Raw genomic sequence first — 18,196 nt, forward strand, 5'->3', positions numbered from 1 at the left:
TGGCCACAATGCTGTAGTTCCACGTACTGATCAATGCTTTAATTTCATCACCCTTGTTCCTGATATTTCTTGCATTAACTCATTTCAACCTATCCAACTGACTGAAATTATGCCTTATCTACACACTACATCTACCTTTACACCAACTGCCCCATCCTCTGAACTATCACTCTGGTTCCTATATCCCTGCCAAACTAGCTTAAACCCTCCCCAATAGCTCTAGCAAGCATACCCACAAGGATTTTAGTCCCTCTTGAGTTCAGGTGTATCTCGTCCTTTTGTACTGGTCATGCTTCCCACGAAGAGATCCCAATGATCCACAAATCTAAAACATTGACCCTGGCACATAAGCGGAACTGAAGATCATGAAAAAATGATGAAGAATTTTGGTAGAATAAACAAAAAGAAGCTGCTCCCATAGTGGAAGGGTTCATAACCTGAGGATACAGATTTGAGTAAAAGATCTTTCTTGTTTTCTACATTATAACAATGTCTGCACACCCAGTATACTTAATTTGACTGTGAAATGCCTCGGAAGGTCTAAAGGTCATAAAAGGCCTGATATTAAATCAGGTCTTACTTTCATTGCACAGGGAATATTAAATTAAGCTTATAATATTTATCTTCATTCCTACGTGTGGAGAATTGCTGTATAATGGATTTTCTGGGCATATAATGGAACTGTCATGATAACTAATTTTGAATGGTCTTTCATGGTCTATATTCTAGATTCCTTTTATTCTAATTGCGATCACAGCAAATAAAAGCTTCCTGATTTCTTTTAAAGCTGCAAGTTCATCTTTCACTTGGCAAGTTAATTTTTAATTTGCTTCAAATGAATATTCCTTAATTTAAATTACTATCATATCCACAGACCCCTATGATTTAATCTAATTATACCTCTTTGTGATCTTGTGAAGCAGTAAAAGATCCAGCAGTCATTGAATGACAAGGATTGAAAGCTGCAGTGGTTTTCCAGCGCCCCACGTTTGTTGTCTGTAGACAAATGCACAGATCATGGGAACCTTTCTGCATAATTTTTTTGGAGAACTGTGTGAGTTTAGCACACACATTTCTGATTCAGCCAATGCTGGTGCCATCACTGACACACTCTTGCTGATAATGGGTCAGTAAAGAAAAGATTTCAAAGGATATTTCTGGGACTGGAGGAGTTGAAATATATAAGGAAAGTCTGGAAAGGCTAGGATTGTTTTCCCTAGAGTGAAGGAGGCTGAGAGGTGACCCCATACGAGTTTATGAAATCATAAGGAGCATAGACAAAATTGATTTTTACAGTCTTTCTCTCAAAGCCGTAAGTTTAAGGTGAGAAAGGAAAGATTTAAAGGGGATCTGAGGAACAAGTTTCTCAGACAGGGGGAGGGTGGTTGTTATCTTGAACAGGCTGCCAGAGAAAGTTGTAAAGGTGGGTACATTACAAAATTTAGAAGACATTTAAACAGGTACATGAATAGGAAAGGTTTAGAGGGATTTGGGCAAAATGCAGGCCAATGGGATTTGCTCAGGTAGGAACTTGGTTGGCATGGACTAGTTGGGTTGAAGGTCCTCTCTTCTGTGCTGTATAGCTTTTTGCCCCTTCTTACCATGAAATAAATTGAATAGATATGTTTGAACTGGGAAGTATTTAATGATAAAACCAATTAGGAGGGAGGCCGATTTGTCCTCTAGGCTGACTGCAGAAGTTTGAAAGTTTTAAAGTGTAAAGCTATGAGGATAGCTTGCTTCCGAGAAGGCAGAGATTAAAAGGTGATATAGTGGAGATGTGTAAGATGATGGGTTATCAGCAATGCCCTTGTCTTGTAAAACAAATAGAAGATAAGGATTCAAGGGCTGTGGTGCTCTGTACATTTTTGGACACTGACAGAATTGGAAGCTTAAAGGGCCAATTGCCCTATTTTTTCCATTTGATCCTACAGTTGTGTAAAGTTGATCCAGAGAAATGATTTCTTCTGGTGAGAGGAGACTACAACAAAGAGGATAGAATCTAAAATTCTAAGACACTCTGATAATGGGTGTTGCAGGAGGCAGGGTAATGGTAATCTAGAAGCTCTCCCCAGAGAACTTTGTGTTTAGGGACTAGCAGAGGCCATGAACTAACAGAGGAGTGATTCAGAGATGAGACTTTAGCAGAGAGGGATAAGACGGCACTGATTTCAATTTATCAAACCACAGCCTGTGTAAACTGTAATCAATTCCATCAAGACCTTGAAGCAGATTGGGTAGGTGATATTGAAATAGTCTCATGGGCAATGAAGCCCAGCCCTGCTCGGGGATATCACCTCTCAGATCCCACTCCTGCCATAAAGCCGTACGGCAGTGAAAAAGGCCTTTTGGCCAAAATGGTCCATGCTGACCAATGTTCCTGTTCAATCTATTTCCATTTGCATGCACATAGCTCATATGCCTTTAACTAATCCTATTCAAGTGTCTTTTAAATTTTGTTAATGTACCTGCCTCAACCACTTGCTCTGGCAGTTCATTCCATACACTAACCACCCTCCATCTCTCAGGTTCCTATTACATCTCACCTCTTAACTGACAGTAAACCTATGCCCTCTAGATCTCGATTCCCAAACCCCAGGGAATAGATTACATGCATTCACACTATCTATGCCCCTTATAATTTCAGACAACTCTCTCAGATGACTCCATATTCTCTAATGAATGAAAAAAGTCTCAGCCTGCTCAACTACTCTTCATAACTCCCTAGAGTCCTCGCAACATCCTCGTAAATTTCTTCTGCACTCTTTCCAGCTTAATGGCATCTGTCTGATAGCAGGGTGAACAAAACTGAGCACAACACTTCAAATATTCAGGGAGTATTGTAGAGCATTTGATGAGCATGGAAAGAGAAAAAAACAGGTACTTTATTATTAATTATTTTATTATATGTTATTATTTGTGTTTTAAGCTACTGTTAGTCTTTATTTTTTATGAATTTATTACTTAATTATTTACTCTATGGTAATAGCTTTTAAAGAATTGTCTCTATGTATTCTTGTATGATACGTTTAAGAACCATTACATATGAAAACCATTACAGCTTTGTTGAGGATGAGATTTAATCAGCTTTCTGTGAAGTTTATGCATGGAGCTTCCAGCATAGTTCCCGTTGCCACTCAGCCGCACTGCTAGAATCCAAAATTGAGAAGGCCAGCAAGGCTGGTCCTCTACATCAGATGATTATAAGAAGGAGAGATCAGAGATGGGCAAAGCCAAACCAGTTTATTTTGCCAAAGACTATTATGTGATTGAGAGATAATTTCCTTACCTTGCCATGGTTGGTATTTTCACAAACAAATGTTTCGTATTCCATTGGAAACTCAGGGACGTTGTCATTGACATCCACCAAGCTAATGTGAACCGATCCCCTTCCAACTTGTGCAGGATTCTCTGTTCGAAGGACAAGGAAAGATTAATGTCTCAGAGTGACACTGCTCGGTATGGCAACCACTCTGCCCAAGACCACAGGGAAGTGCAGAAAATTGTGAATGCAGCCCAGTCTATTAAGAAAACCAACTACCCCTCCATGGACTCAGTCTACACTTCCTATTGCCTCATAAGAGCAGCCAAACTCATCAGAAACCACACCCACCTCAGACATGTATCTCCCATCAGGGAAGATACAGAATCTTGAAAACTCATTACACTGGGCTCAAAGACAGCTTCTAACCTGATGTTATAGGACTCTGGCATGATGAAGATAAATTCTTGATCTTACAACTTACTTTGTTGTGCCTCTTCTACCTTATGGTCTACTGACGCAACACTTTCTCTATAACTGCCACAAGATATCCTGCATCCTGGTATTGCTTTTCCCTTGTACTATCTCGATGCACTGATGTTTTGAAATGATCTGTATGGATTGTGTGTAAAACAAAGTTTTTTTTTACTGTGTCTTGGTACATGTGACAATCATAAACCAATAACATTATATCGTTTCTAATTTAAAACAATTTTTATATCAGCTTGGAGGATGTCTTCATGTACAGGCCAGTCTGTTGTGTTATAAGAAATATGCCAGGCAGATTACACCCAACAAACTCCCACAAAAGCAATTTGATAATACCAGGTTAATTTGTGAGGGATAAATGCTGGCAGGGATATTGAGGAGAACTTCCTCAAACAAATGCTGTGCGACCCTTTGCATAGAACTGACAGAAAAAATAGAGCATAGGCTTAACAACTGATCCAAAAGACTTCTGACAGTGCTTGACTCTCTCAGTTCTGCATGTTATCCTGATTCTATCTGAGCAAGTGCCTGGAATAAGAATTGAACTCAGGACTACCTGCCTCACAGATGAAAGCATTAATATCATTTACAGCTGAGAACACCAAGTGTTCAATAAGCTTTCATCTCTGTTACAGCTGTGAAGGCCAAATGTTCAAAAAGAAGCAGAAGTCTAAAATACTACAATAAATTAGAGAAAATCATCAAAAAAGTAAGAACATATGCACAGAGCTGTGGACAACTCTGATTTTAAAGCATGTCAGCATAAGAATAATTCAACACAACATATGATATCACAGATTTTCTGTTAATTCTTGAATTGATTCAAGGCTGTTCTCCAGGCATTTCACTGGGCAATGACAAAGAGTTTGTAGATCTCTTGCACCCAGATAGTGAAAAGCTTACTAAACTTTATTCAGCATTCTCACTAGTTCAATCCTAAACTCCAGTGCTCTCAATGTGCAGTCTACACATTCTCCGGGGCGCCTAGGCATGACACGAGTAGCAGCAGTACTCTCAATCGATACGATTAAATATTCCCATTTCAGTCTGATACAACTAAAAAGCACAACTGCTTCCAAGGTCAGTGCAGTTAACAAAGATGACTTCTAGTGTTTAAAAGAACAATCGCTGCAACACTGATTGCAGTAGGAAGTGCCCACGGAGGCCACCTCTGAGGAAGTGCGAGTGTAGTGCGGGGTTACAAGTGTGTTTAAGGAAACAGGGTTTTAAACTCCCTATACTGATTATCTTGCTGGCGGACATACAGTCTCTGGTGAATAAAATCGATGATCTCAGAGCCAGGGTGCTGAATCAGAGGGACAGTAGGACCGTGTGTGTCCTTTGTTTAATGGAATCCTGGTTAACCCCTTCCATATTGGATGCAGTGATTCAGATCGATGGGTTTACTATACACCATCAGGATAGATCTATAGAGTCTCTCAAAAGCAGAGGTGGAGGAGTATGCCTCATGATCGACTCTTCTTGCTGCACAAATATATCAGTGCTGTCCCAGTTCTGCTCACCAGACCTGCAATATCTAGCAGTAAAGTGTCAAACTTTTTACCTACCATGGGAGTTCTCTGGGGTCATTTTGGTAGCAGTTTGCATTCCACCTCAGGTCAATGTCAAGCAGGCTTTAGATGATCTGAGCAATGGGATCAACATGCCTGAAACAGCACACCCTAACACCTTCATCATCGTTTGGGAAATTTTAACCAGGCCAGTCTGAAAAAATCACTAAGCAATTACCATCAAAAGATCACTGGCAATACCTGAGGAAACAACACACTGGACACTTGCTACATCACCATCAAGAATGCCTACCGTGCTATTCCACACCCTCACTTCAGGGAGTCTGATCACCTGGCTGTACTTCTACTCCCTGAGTATAGGCAGAGACTGAAGACTGCAGCACCAGCAGTGAGGACCAAGAAGGCATGGACAAGGGATGCACAGGAGCGCCTACAGGACTGCTTTGAATTGTGGACTGAACTGTATCCAGGGATTCATCTTCGAAGCTGGATGAGTATGCTGCAGTTGTTACTGACTTCACTAAAACCTGTGTGGATGAGTGTGTGCCTACAAAGACTTACTGTACATTCCCACACCAAAAGCCATGGATGAACCTGGAGGTACATCGTCTGCTGAAGGCTGGATCTGTGGCATTCAAATCTGGCAACCAAGGCCTGTACCAGAAAACCAGATATGATTTGCGGATGGCTATTTCATGAGTTGGAAGACAATTTTGAGCGAGGTTGGAGGTGACATCGGATGCACAGCATCTCTGGCGGAGTCTGCATGACTATCACTCGGTAGCACTCACATCGACAGTGATGAAATGCTTTGAGGGGTTGATCATGACTAGACTGAACTCCTGCCTCAGCAAGGACCTAGACCCATTGCAATATGCCTATCGCCACAATAGGTCAATGGCAGACACAATCTCAATGGCTCTCCACACAGCTTTAGACCACCAGGACAACACAAACATTTATATCAGGATGCTGTTTATCGACTATTGCTCAGCATTTAATACCATCATTCCCACAACCCTGATTGAGAAGTTGCAGAACCTGGGCCTCTGTACCTCCCTCTGCAAATGGATCCTCGACTTCCTAACCGGAAGACCACAATCTGTGCAGATCGGTGATAACATCTCTTCCTCACTGACAATCAACACTAGCGCACCTCATGGGTGTTTACTTAGCCCACTGATCTACTCTCTATATACCTATGACTGTGTGGCTAGGCATAGCTCAAATACCATCTACAACTTTGCTGACAATACAACCATTGTTGGTAGAATCCCAGGTGGTGACAAGAAGGCGTACAGGAGTGAGATATGCCAACTAGTAGAGCGGTGTCGCAGCAACAACCTGACACTCAACGTTAGTAAGATGAAAGAACTGATTATGGACTTCAGGAAGGGTAAGATGAAGGAACACATCCGTCATAGAGGGATCAAAAGTGGAGAGAGTGAGCAGTTTCAAGTTCCTGGGTGTCAAGATCTCTGAGGATCTAACCTGATCCCAACATATTGATGTAGTTATAAAGAAGGCAAACAGCGGCTATGCTTTATTAGGAGTTTGAAGAGATTTGGCATGTCAACAAATACACTCAAAAACTTCTATAGTTGTACCGTGGAGAGCATTCTGACAGGATGCATCATTGTCTGGTATGGAGGGGCTACTGCACGGGACTGAAAGAAGCTGCAGAGAGTTGTAATTCTAGTCAGATCCATCTTGGGCACTAGCCTATAAAGTGTCCAGGACATCTTCAGGGAGTGGTGTCTCAGAAAGGCAGCATCCATTATTAAGGACCTCCAGCACCCAGGGCATGCCCTTTTCTGTTACCATCAGCTAGGAGGTACTGAAGCCTGAAGGCACACACTCAGCGATTCAGGAACAGCTTCTTCCCCTCTGTCATCTGATTCCTAAATGGACATTGAATCTTTGGACACTACCTCACTTATTTTTAATATACGGTATTTCTGTTTTTGCACGTTTTTAAAAATCTATTCAATATACATAATTGATTCACTTGTTTATTTATTATTATTTTTATTTTTTTTCTCTCTGCTATATTATGTATCGCATTGAACTGCTGCTGCTAAGTTAACAAATTTCACATCACATGTCAGTGATAATAAACCTGATTCTGATTCTAACCATGAAGATTTTCTCTCTGTACTGGCTTTCTCTCCCACATCCCAAGAACATGCAGATTGCCAGTTCAATTGGCCACTGTAAATTGCCCCCTGGAGTGTAGCTAAGTTGTAGAATCTGAGGGAGTTGAAGAGAATGTAAGGAGAATCAAAAATAGGATTAATGCAGGATTAGAATAAATGGGTGGTTACTAGTCATCTAGGTCTCACTGTTATCTTTTTTTCTTCTAACTTGCATGGCACTTTCTCTGTAACACCATATCCCATATTCTGTTATTGCTTTTCCCTTGTACTATGTCGAAGTACATAAATTGCAAAATGATCTGCATGGATGATCTGTAAAACAAAATTTTTCACTGTACATGTGACAACAATAGACCTAGCACAAGAAGTGTAAGTCTAGCCTGTAACACTTTTAAACAAGGGTTCCTGAAATCCTTACTTATTTGTTGTGTATTTGAGCCTCTGGACATTGCTGTTAAGGGCTGCATTTATTGCCTCTTCGTAATTGCCCTCGAGAAAATGGTGAGCTGCCTTCTGAGCTGCTTCAGTCCTTCTGATGAAGATACTGCAACAGCCATGTTGGGGAGCAGAGATGGGAGAATAAGATGGGATTTTGACCTTGCAATCTACCTAGTTATCATCTAGCACCTTATTGTCTACCTGCCCCACACTTCAACTAGCTGAATTCTGTTATTCTAGTTCCTTGTACTACCTAAATGCACTGTGTAATGATCTGATCTGTATAAACAGTATGTGGGACAAGACTTTCACTGTATTTCAGAGCATATTGCAATGCTAAACCATTTCCAATTCTCAATGAAACACTGCTGCTATCTTTCCATGCATGATTCTGTGGAGGACATTCAGCTGGTGGTGAAAGTACATGCACTCTCAGAGGGTTCATGCACCCTCTGCCTTATCGATCTTAGTGTTACAAGTTTTAGGTTAGGGCGGTGTTCTCATAGTAGCCTGGGCCAGTAACTGGAGCACTTTTGCACTGACATTAATGCCAGCCTTCTCAAAATAAGCCCTGCCCACAAGGTGGGTCACCCATCTAGTTTCACCTAGAGTCATAGGTATACAGCAATCATAAGCACATTAACCCGCCTTCAATATCTGCAGCCACATCGACCACTGCCAGCTGAAGCTCATTCATCATTCTTCTAACGTTGCTCTAATTAGTTGAAATTACTTTAAATTCCACTTAAATGACTTCAAATTCAGTTCGTTGTGCTATCCTTGGTAGATACACCCTGGGGCCACACTCAAATGAAATTACAGGCCAGACTGCTCTTCCAACAAGAGCAATTACTTGAGCATATTTTTAGCTGAAAGTTGGTTTAACTCAGTTACTCCAGGAACCCATTACTGTGCTTCTGTCAATAATTGATTATGATCAGTGATCCCTTCCACTTTGCTGGTTGAGGGGACACTTTACACCTGGGGTACAGTAAGGAGTTTGGGTGTAACCTCAGCTCTTTATGACTTTTAGTGTTTCCAATGCATTTGGTGTATCTCGGTTGTGACTCTTCCCAATGGACTGAACTGGTCTAACCACATTGATTCCACTACCAAAAAAAATCCCAATGCCTCTAATTCCTCAGGAGGCTAAAGAGATTTCTCATGCTCTCATCAATTCTCAGCAATTTTTATTCATTCACCATCTTAACTGATCCATTATGGCTGGTTATTGCAACTGCTCTGCACGTGTCTGCAAGAGTTGTGGACACAGCTCAGCACATCATGGGAACCAATCTCCCTTACATGGACTGTCTAGACATTTTGATTTCAGCATAATCAAAGACCTCACCCACCCAAGATATTCTCTCTTCATCCCTTTCCATCAGGCAGAAGATACAAAAGCCTGGAAGTATATACCACCAGGCTCAAAGGCAGTCTCTTCCTCACTGTTTTAAGGCTATTTTATGATTCCTTAGTGCAATAAAATGAACTCTTAACCTCATAATCTACCTCATTATCACGTTGCACTTTAATGTTTACCTGCACTGTACTTTCTCTGTAGTTGTTAACTTCATTCTGCATTCTGTTATTCCATTATCTCGTGCTACCTTAATGAACTGTATAATGATATGATGTGTATGAACAGCATGCAAGACAAGCTTTTCACTGTATCCTAATGCCTGTGATAAATAATAAAGCAATTCCAGTTCCACACTGGATGTACCAAATCCCTGTTCCCCTTTCTGCAACGGGGACTCAAGGGATATATTGTAGGATCCGTGGTGCTGAGATCAAAGATTAATCATGGTCTTATGAATGGCAGAGCAGACTTGAGGGGCTGAATGGCCAATTCCTATTCTTTATGCCCTACATGTTCTTGTAGCTTCTCTCTGCTTTAGTCCAGATAGTATTCCAATCTTAGACTGGTCCACTACTGATTAATTTTGACATCCATCAAAGCATAAAACATAGAAAAATAGAGCACAGGAATAAGCCATTCTGCCCACAATGTCTGTGCTGAACACGATGCCAAATTAATTTAATCCCTGACACAAGAGATTCTGCAGACACTGGAAATCTCGATCAAAATGCACAAGATGCTGGAGGAACTCAGAGGTCAGGCAGCATCTATAGAGGGTCTCGCCCCAAAATGCCTACTGTTTACTTCCTTCCATAGATGCTGCCTAAACTGCTGAGTTCCCCCAAAGTTCTGTATGTGTAAATTAATTCTTCTACCTGCACGATTCATATCCCTAAATTCCCTGCATGTTTACGCTCCTCTCTAAAAGTCTCTTAAAATTTGCTGTTGCATCCCTTGCTACAACTACAGAACTTACCACTTTCAGTTAAAAAAATGCCTCATACATCTCCCTGATATTGTTTTTTTTGCACAAAGCATATCTGCTTTACTTCACTTCAATTGTGTTAATGACCTCTTCCAAATACTTCATCAGTGAAGTATTACAGTCTTCACACATCTTCTTTCTCCATGGTCAGTATACATAATTATCCACTCTGCACACCCACTGGTGGATCCCTCACCATATTGCTCCAGGAATAGTTTAACTTGTAGTTACCTGTCCTAAAGTTTAACCTTATGGTGATGTTAATTACCAAGTAATGTTGATTGAAGATGGCAATGAAGAGGCGTACGGGAGCAAGGTGGACTGGCTGGCTGAGTAATGTGCAACAACATCCTTGCACTGAAATCAGCAAGACCAGGGAACAGCTTGTGATCTTCAGGAGGGGGAAGTCAGGACAGCACACACCACACCTCACTGAGGGATCTTCAGTGGAAATAGTGAGCAGCTTCAGGTTCCTGGGCAACAACATCTCAGAGGATCTATCCTGGGCCCAGCACACAGATGAAATCATGAAGAAGGCACAGCAGCAGTTATACGTCATTGAGAGCTAGGAGATTTGGTATGTCACCAAAGACTCCAGCAAATTTCTACAGATATTCTGTGGACAGCATTGTGATTGGTTGCATCACCACCTGGTATGAAGGCTTCAATGTAAAGGTTTGAAAGAGGCTGCAGAGATTGTTGACACCGCCAGGTCCATCATGGGTGTGACCCACCCCACCTCTGAGGATCTCTTCAAAAGGTGGTACCTCAGGAAGATGGCATTCATTGCTCTTTTCTCATTACTACCCGAGAGGAGGCAGAGACTAGGAACAGCTTCTTCCTCTCTACCATCAGATTTCTAACATGAATCCATGCATATTACCTCATTATTCCCCTTTCACATTATTTATTTACTAATTTTGTTGAGCACGGTGCTGCCGTCAGATAATAATAAATTTCATGAAATACAGTATGTTAGTTACGATAAACCTGACTCTGACTGTCCTTTGACAACGTGCTGAGTTCAAGTGAGTGACAGAAGTCAACTGAACATTACTACTACAAATAAACCTTGAGATCAGAGCAGGGTGCAAAGTTCATCATCTACTGCTCTGTTTAAGAGAATTTTATAACATAGAGGGACTTCTAAATGTAAGTATATGGTTCCCTAAAGGTGGCAGAAAGGGTGGCAAAGAAGGCTTTTAGTATACTGATCTTCATCAGTACGGCATGGAGTATCAAAGTTAGAATAATACATTGCAGTTATACAAGACATTGGTCACATCACAGTTGAAATATGTAACTTTATGTAATATTGCCATAGGGAAAATGGGCGTAAGACTGAAAAGAGTGCAGAGGAAATTTAAGAGAATGTCACCAGGACTCAAGGGACTGTGTTACTGAGAGAGCTTGAGCTGTTTGGCACTTTATTCATCGGAGTGTTGGAGACTGAGGGGTAAACTACAGAACATAGGTTCAGGGTGAGAGGGGAGAGATCTAATAGAAAACCTCGAGCCACTACAGGGAGTGTTCAGTGTATGGAACAAGCTGCCACAGGAAGTGGATGAGGCAAGTACAGGATTCAAGATTCAAGATTGTTTGATGTCATTTCTGGTACACAATTTAAGGAATGAAATAATTGTTACTCTGGCTCTGATGCAGCCCAAAAAATAACACAATAAGATAAAGAATTCAATAATAATATAAAAACACAATAAATACTTAGAAATGCATAAGATAACTTATATACATAGATTGATTGTATGTTTATAAAGCGGTCAGTATGCACCAGTTAAGCTGAAGTACCTGACTCCATGCTCTTTGACTCTATCAGGTCAACCAAGCAATCTTATTAATTTAGATGCCACTTCTGCAGGAATTACCCGATCACCCAGTGCTGCTTTCACCAATGCATCATACCATTGTTGGCGCTGCCTGAGGTTTACACAGGGCAACCTTAAGTGGTTATAAGCTTCAATACCTTGATGCTGTTGTAAGAATCCTTAAACATCTTTTCATATTGTATCAGAAGCTAACTGAAACAGCCATTAAATATTGTCACTGCATTTGTATTTCCAATCTACACTCGACTCTTTGACTAGCTTCTACCCAGCAGAGCTAGTCTGTTCACACATTCAGCAATACACACAACATGCTACAGGAACCCAGCAGGTCAGGCAGCATTCATTGAGGAAAATGAATAGTCGATAATTTCAGCTGAGCTAATTTGTCAAGGTTCAGGGCAATCAGATTTAGTCAGGACTCTGATCCTCATGATGGGTCTCGGCCTGACTGACCTGCTGAATTCATAGAAACATAGAAAACCTACAGCGCAATACAGGCCCTTCAGTCCACAATTCTGTGCTGGACATGTACTTACTTTAGAAATTTATCTAGGGTTACCCATAGTCCTCTATTTTCCTAAGCTCCATGTACCTATTCAGGAGCCTCTTAAAAGACCCTATTGTATCTGCCTTCACCACAGTCGCCGCCAGCCCATTCCATGCATTCACTACTCTACATAAAAAACTTAACCCCTGACATCTCCTCTGTACTTACTTCCAAGCATCTTAAAACAAAATTCCTTCAGCATTTTGTGTGTGTTGCTCAAGATTTACAGCATCTGCAGAATTTCCTGTGTCTCTGTTCACACTCCCATTACAGAGAAAGCAACACTGTAGTTATCCTAATCTTCTCACCTCTCACCATGGTACATTCTCGACTTGAATTTGCTTCTTGTTAATGGCTCCTAGCTTTTCCATGATAAAATAATGTGTGGCTGCGTCAATATTCAAAGTGATATCTTAGGGATCATTAATCTTTAATTATGAAATTGTTGTTATTTTTGTCACCAGTGGTATATACAATGAGTCAAATAGGTTCAGTGTTATGCATGAACCAAGAAACTGTCTCTCACTTGCAAGAGCATGTGCTGATATAATAAATTCTCCAGCAAATAAAGTAATGGATGGCTGTATACAGCAGGACATAGATGGCAATCCGACATGGACCAATAAGCGGCCACTTGCACTCACACCACAGAAGCGCCAAGCACTAAACATCTCTATAAAAAGAAAGAGACAAACCACTGATCATTGCCTTTCCATGTCACTACCACTGCTGAGTCATGGTTCACTAGTGCAATAAGATATACTATAGTACGACAAGATCTACCTTGTGATGATCTGGTACTTTACTGTTTGGGTTGGCGTGTGGCCAAGTGGTTCAGGTGTTCATCTAGTTGTCTGGAGGTCGCTAGTTCGAGCCTTGGCTGAGGCTGCGTGTGTGTCCTTGAGCAAGGCACTTAACCACATGTTGCTCTGTGATGTCACCGGTGCCAAGCTGTATGGGTCCTAATGCCCTTCCCTTGGACAACATTGGTGTCGTGGAGAGGGGAGACTTGCAGTTTGGCCACTGCCAAACAAAAACCTTGCCCAGGCTTGCGCCTTGGAAACTTTCCAAGGTGCAAATCCATGGTCTATCGAGAGTAACGGAAGCCTACCTACTTTACTGTTTACCTGCACTGCACTTTCTCAGTAGATGTTACACTTTATTCTGCATTCTGCTATTGTTTCACCTGGTTCTGCCCCAATGCACCATGTAATAATATGATCTCAATGCATAGTATGCAAGCTTTTACCTGTATCATTGTACCTGTGGCAATAATAAACCAATACTAATACCAATACCATTAACAAGAAACGCCACTGAATGAGCCCCATTCATTGCACTGCTAAAAGAGCAGGTAGGAAGCAGTCTTTCTCACCTCCTACCATCCGACATTCCACAATCTATAAGGCAAAAGGTCAGGAGTGTGGTGGAATACTCTCCATCACCCTAGGTGAAAGCAGCTTCAACAATTCTCAAGAAACTTGACACTATCCAGGGCAAAGCAACCCACTTAATGAACACCTCATACACCAACCTAAACACTCAATCCCTTCACACAGTGTGAACCATCTACAAAATGCACTGCAGTTACTCAGCACCTCCCAAGCCCACGGCATCTACTACCAAGAAGAACAAGGGCAGCAGACACACGACAAGCAGGTTCCTTTCCAAGCGGTACACCATCCTGACTTGGTTATTCCTTCATCATCACTGAATCACAGCGTCGCTTTGCAGGCAGCAGAGTGAGCTGGGAGCCAAGTGAAAGCTTAAGGGCTTGGGCTCAACGGGCTTAGGCGGAGACGGGCGAGGCAAGGTAGGTTTAGGTTTCAATTTTTCCTGTTATTTGAGAAAAGGGGGAATTATGAGTGTGAGGGCAGCTTGTTGTTCTCGGTGTCAGATGTGGGAGGTCTTGGAGTCTCCTAGCCTCCCAGACGTCCACATCTGCGCCAGGTGCACCGAGCTGCAGCTCCTAAGGGACCATGTTAGGGAACTGGAGCTGCAGCTCGATGACCTTCGTCTGGTCGGGGAGAGTGAGGAGTTGATAGAGAGGAGTTACAGGCAGGTGGTCACACCGGGGCCACGGGAGGCAGACAAGTTGGTTACAGTTAGGAGAGGGAATGGGAAGAGTCAGGTACTAGAGAGTACCCCAGTGGCTGTACCCCTTGACAAAAAGTACTCCTGTTTGGGGACTGTTGGGGGGGACAGCCTACCTGGGGGAAAGCAACAGTGGCCATGCCTCCAGCACAGAGTCCGGCCCTGGAGCTCAGAAGGATAGGGAAAGGAAGAGGAAGGCAGTAGTAATAGGGGACTCGATAGTTAGGGGGTCAGATAGGCAATTCTGTGGACGCAGTCAGGGGACCCGGATGGTAGTTTGCCTCCCTGGTGCCAGGGTCCGGGATGTTTCTGATAGCGTCCAAGATATCCTGAAGTGGGAGGGTGAGGAGCCAGAGGTCATGGTACATATAGGTACCAATGACATAGAAAAGGGAAGAGGTCCTGAAAGGAGAATATAGGGAGTTAGGAATGGAGTTGAGAAGAAGGACTGCAAAGGTAGTAATCTCGGGATCACTGCCTGTGCCACGCAACAGTGAGAGTAGGAATCGAATGAGAAGGAGGATAAATATGTGGCTGAGGGATTGGAGCAGGGGGCAGGGATTCAAGTTTCTGGATCATTGGGACCTCTTTTGGGGCAGGTGTGACTTGTACAAGAAGGACGGGTTGTACTTGAATCCTAGGGGGACCAATATCCTGGCGGGGAGATTTGCGAAGGCTACTGGGGAGACTTTAAACTAGAGTGGTTGGGGGGTGGGAATCAAATTGAAGAGACTAGGAGAGAGGAGGTTAGTTCACCAATAGAGAAAGCTAGTAGACAGTGTGTGAGGAAGGATAGGCAGGTGACAGAGAAGGGGAGCGCTCAGACCGAAGATGTAGGGGAGAAGGAAGAAAAAGATAATAAAGTTGTTTGCACCGTTAGGGATAAACAGAGAATAAGAGGTGGAGAGTTTCTTAAATGCATCTATTTTAATGCTAGGAGCATTGTAAGAAAGGTGGATGAGCTTAGAGCATGGATTGATACCTGGAAATATGATGTTGTAGCTATTAGTGAAACATGGTTGCAGGAGGGGTGTGATAAGCAGCTAAATATTCCTGGTTTTCGTTGCTTCAGGTGTGATAGATTCGGAGGGGCAAGAGGGGGAGGTGTTGTATTGCTTGTCAGAGAAAATATTACAGCGGTGCTTTGGCAGGATAGATTAGAGTGCTCGTCTAGGGAGACTATTTGGGTGGAATTGAGGAATAGGAAAGGTGTAGTAACACTTATAGGGGTGTATTATGGACCACCTAATGGGGAGCGAGAATTGGAGGAGTAAATTTGTAGGGAGTTAGCAGATATTTGTAGCAAGCACAAGGTTGTGATTGTGGGAGATTTTAATTTTCCACACGTAGACTGGGAAGCCCATTCTGTAAAAAAGGGTGGATGGTTTGGAGTTTGTAAAATGTGTGTAGGATAGTTTTTTGCAGCAATACATAGAGGTACCAACTAGAGAAGGGACAGTGTTGCATCTCCTGTTAGGAAATGAAATAGGTCAGGTGATGGAGGTATGTGTTGGGGAGCACTTCGGGTACAGTGATCACAATGCCATTAGTTTCAATATAATTATGGAGAAGGAAAAGGACTGGACCCAGGGTTGAGATTTTTGATTGGAGAAAGGCTAACGTTGAGGAGACGCGAAAGGATTTAGAAGGAGTGGATTGGGACAATTTGTTTTATGGGAAGGATGTAATAGAGAAATGGAGGTCATTTAAAGGTAAAATTTTGAGGGTACAGAATCTTTATCTTCCTATTAGGTTAAAATGAAAGGTTAAAAGTTTGAGAGAGTCATGGTTTTCAAGGAATATTGGAAACTTGGTTCAGAAAAAGAGGGAGATCTACAATAAATTTAGGCAGCATGGAGTAAATGAGGTGCTCGAGGAATATAAAGAATGTAAAAAGAATCTTAAGAAAGAAATTAGAAAAGCTAAAAGAAGATATAAGGTTGCTTTGGCAAGTAAGGTGAAAATAAATCCAAAGGGTTTCTACAGTTATATTAATAGCAAAAGGATAGTGAGGGATAAAATTGATCCCTTAGAGAATCAGAGTGGACAGCTATATGCGGAGCCAAAAGAGATGGGGGAGATTTTGAACAATTTATTTTCTTCGGAATTCACTAAGGAGAAGGATATTGAATTGTGTAAGGTAAGAGAAAAAAGTAGGGTAGTTATGGAAACTATGATGATTAAAGAAGAGGAAGTACTGGCACTTTTAAAGAATATAAAAGTAGATAAATCTCCGGGTTCTGACAGGATATTCCTTAGGACCTTGAGGGAAGTTAGTGTAGAAATAGCAGGGGCTCTGACAGAAATATTTCAAATGTCATTAGAGACAGGGATGGTGTCGGAGGATTGGCGTATTGCTCATGTGGTTCCATTGTTTAAAAAGGGTTCTAAGAGTAAACCTAGTAATTATCGGCCTGTAAGTTTGACGTTAGTGGTAGGTAAATTAATGGAAAGTATTCCTAGAGATGGTATATATAATTATCTGGATAGATAGGGTCTGAATAGGAACAGTCAACATGGATTTGTGTGTGGAAGGTCATGTTTGACAAATCTTATTGAATTTTTTGAAGAGGTTACTAGGGAAGTTGATGAGGGTAAAGCAGTGGATGTTGTCTATATGGACTTCAGTAAGGCCTTTGACAAGGTTCCACACGGAAGGTTAGTTAGGAAGGTTCAATCATTAGGTATTAATATTGAAGTAGTAAAATGGATTCAACAGTGGCTGGATGGGAGATGCCAGTGAGTAGTGGTGGATAACTGTTTGTCAGGTTGGAGGCCAGTGACTAGTGGTGTGCCTCAGGGATCTGCACTGGGTCTAATGTTGTTTGTCATATACATTAATGATCTGGGTGATGGGGTGGTAAATTGGATTAGTAAGTATGCAAATGATACTAAGATAGGTGGCGTTGTGGATAATGAAGTAGGTTTTCAAAGTTTGCAGAGAGATTTAGGCCAGTTAAAAGAGTGGGCTAAAAGATGGCCGATGGAGTTTAATGCTGATAAGTGTGAGGTGCTACATTTTGGTAGGACTAATCAAAATTGGACATACATGGTAAATAGTAGGTCATTGAGGAATGCAGTAGAACAGAGTGATCTAGGAATAATGGTGCATAGTTCCCTGAAGGTAGAATCTCATGTGGATAGGGTGGTGAAGAAAGCTTTTGGTATGCTGGCCTTTATAAATCAGAGCATTATAGGAGTTGGGATGTAATTTTAAAATTGTACAAGGCATTAGTGAGGCCAAATTTAGAGTATTGTGTACAGTTCTGGTCACCGAATTATAGGAAAGATGTCAACAAACTAGAGAGTGTACAGAAGAGATTTACTAGAATGTTATCTGGGTTTCAGCACCTAAGTTACAGAGAAAGGTTGAACAAGTTAGGTCTTTATTCTTTGGAGCATAGAAGGTTCAGGAGGGACTTGATAGAGGTATTTAAAATTATGAGGGGGATAGATAGAGTTGATGTGGATAGGCTTTTTCCATTG

At 41.8% G+C, this 18,196-nt stretch overlaps 1 protein-coding gene across 2 annotated transcripts in view; it reads right to left on the bottom strand.

Annotated features, from left to right (window-relative positions):
* Positions 1–18,196, bottom strand: part of cdh7a (cadherin 7a) — a 220,183-nt gene that overhangs the window by 22,656 nt on the left and 179,331 nt on the right. For both annotated transcript variants that reach the window (XM_073046464.1, XM_073046472.1), the window contains one exon: positions 3,290–3,411. In XM_073046464.1, the coding sequence (XP_072902565.1) occupies positions 3,290–3,411 (122 nt within the window). The remainder of the gene's footprint in view (positions 1–3,289; positions 3,412–18,196) is intronic.

The sequence above is a fragment of the Hemitrygon akajei genome, chromosome 1 (assembly GCF_048418815.1).
Source record: "Hemitrygon akajei chromosome 1, sHemAka1.3, whole genome shotgun sequence".
Lineage (NCBI taxonomy): Eukaryota > Metazoa > Chordata > Chondrichthyes > Myliobatiformes > Dasyatidae > Hemitrygon > Hemitrygon akajei.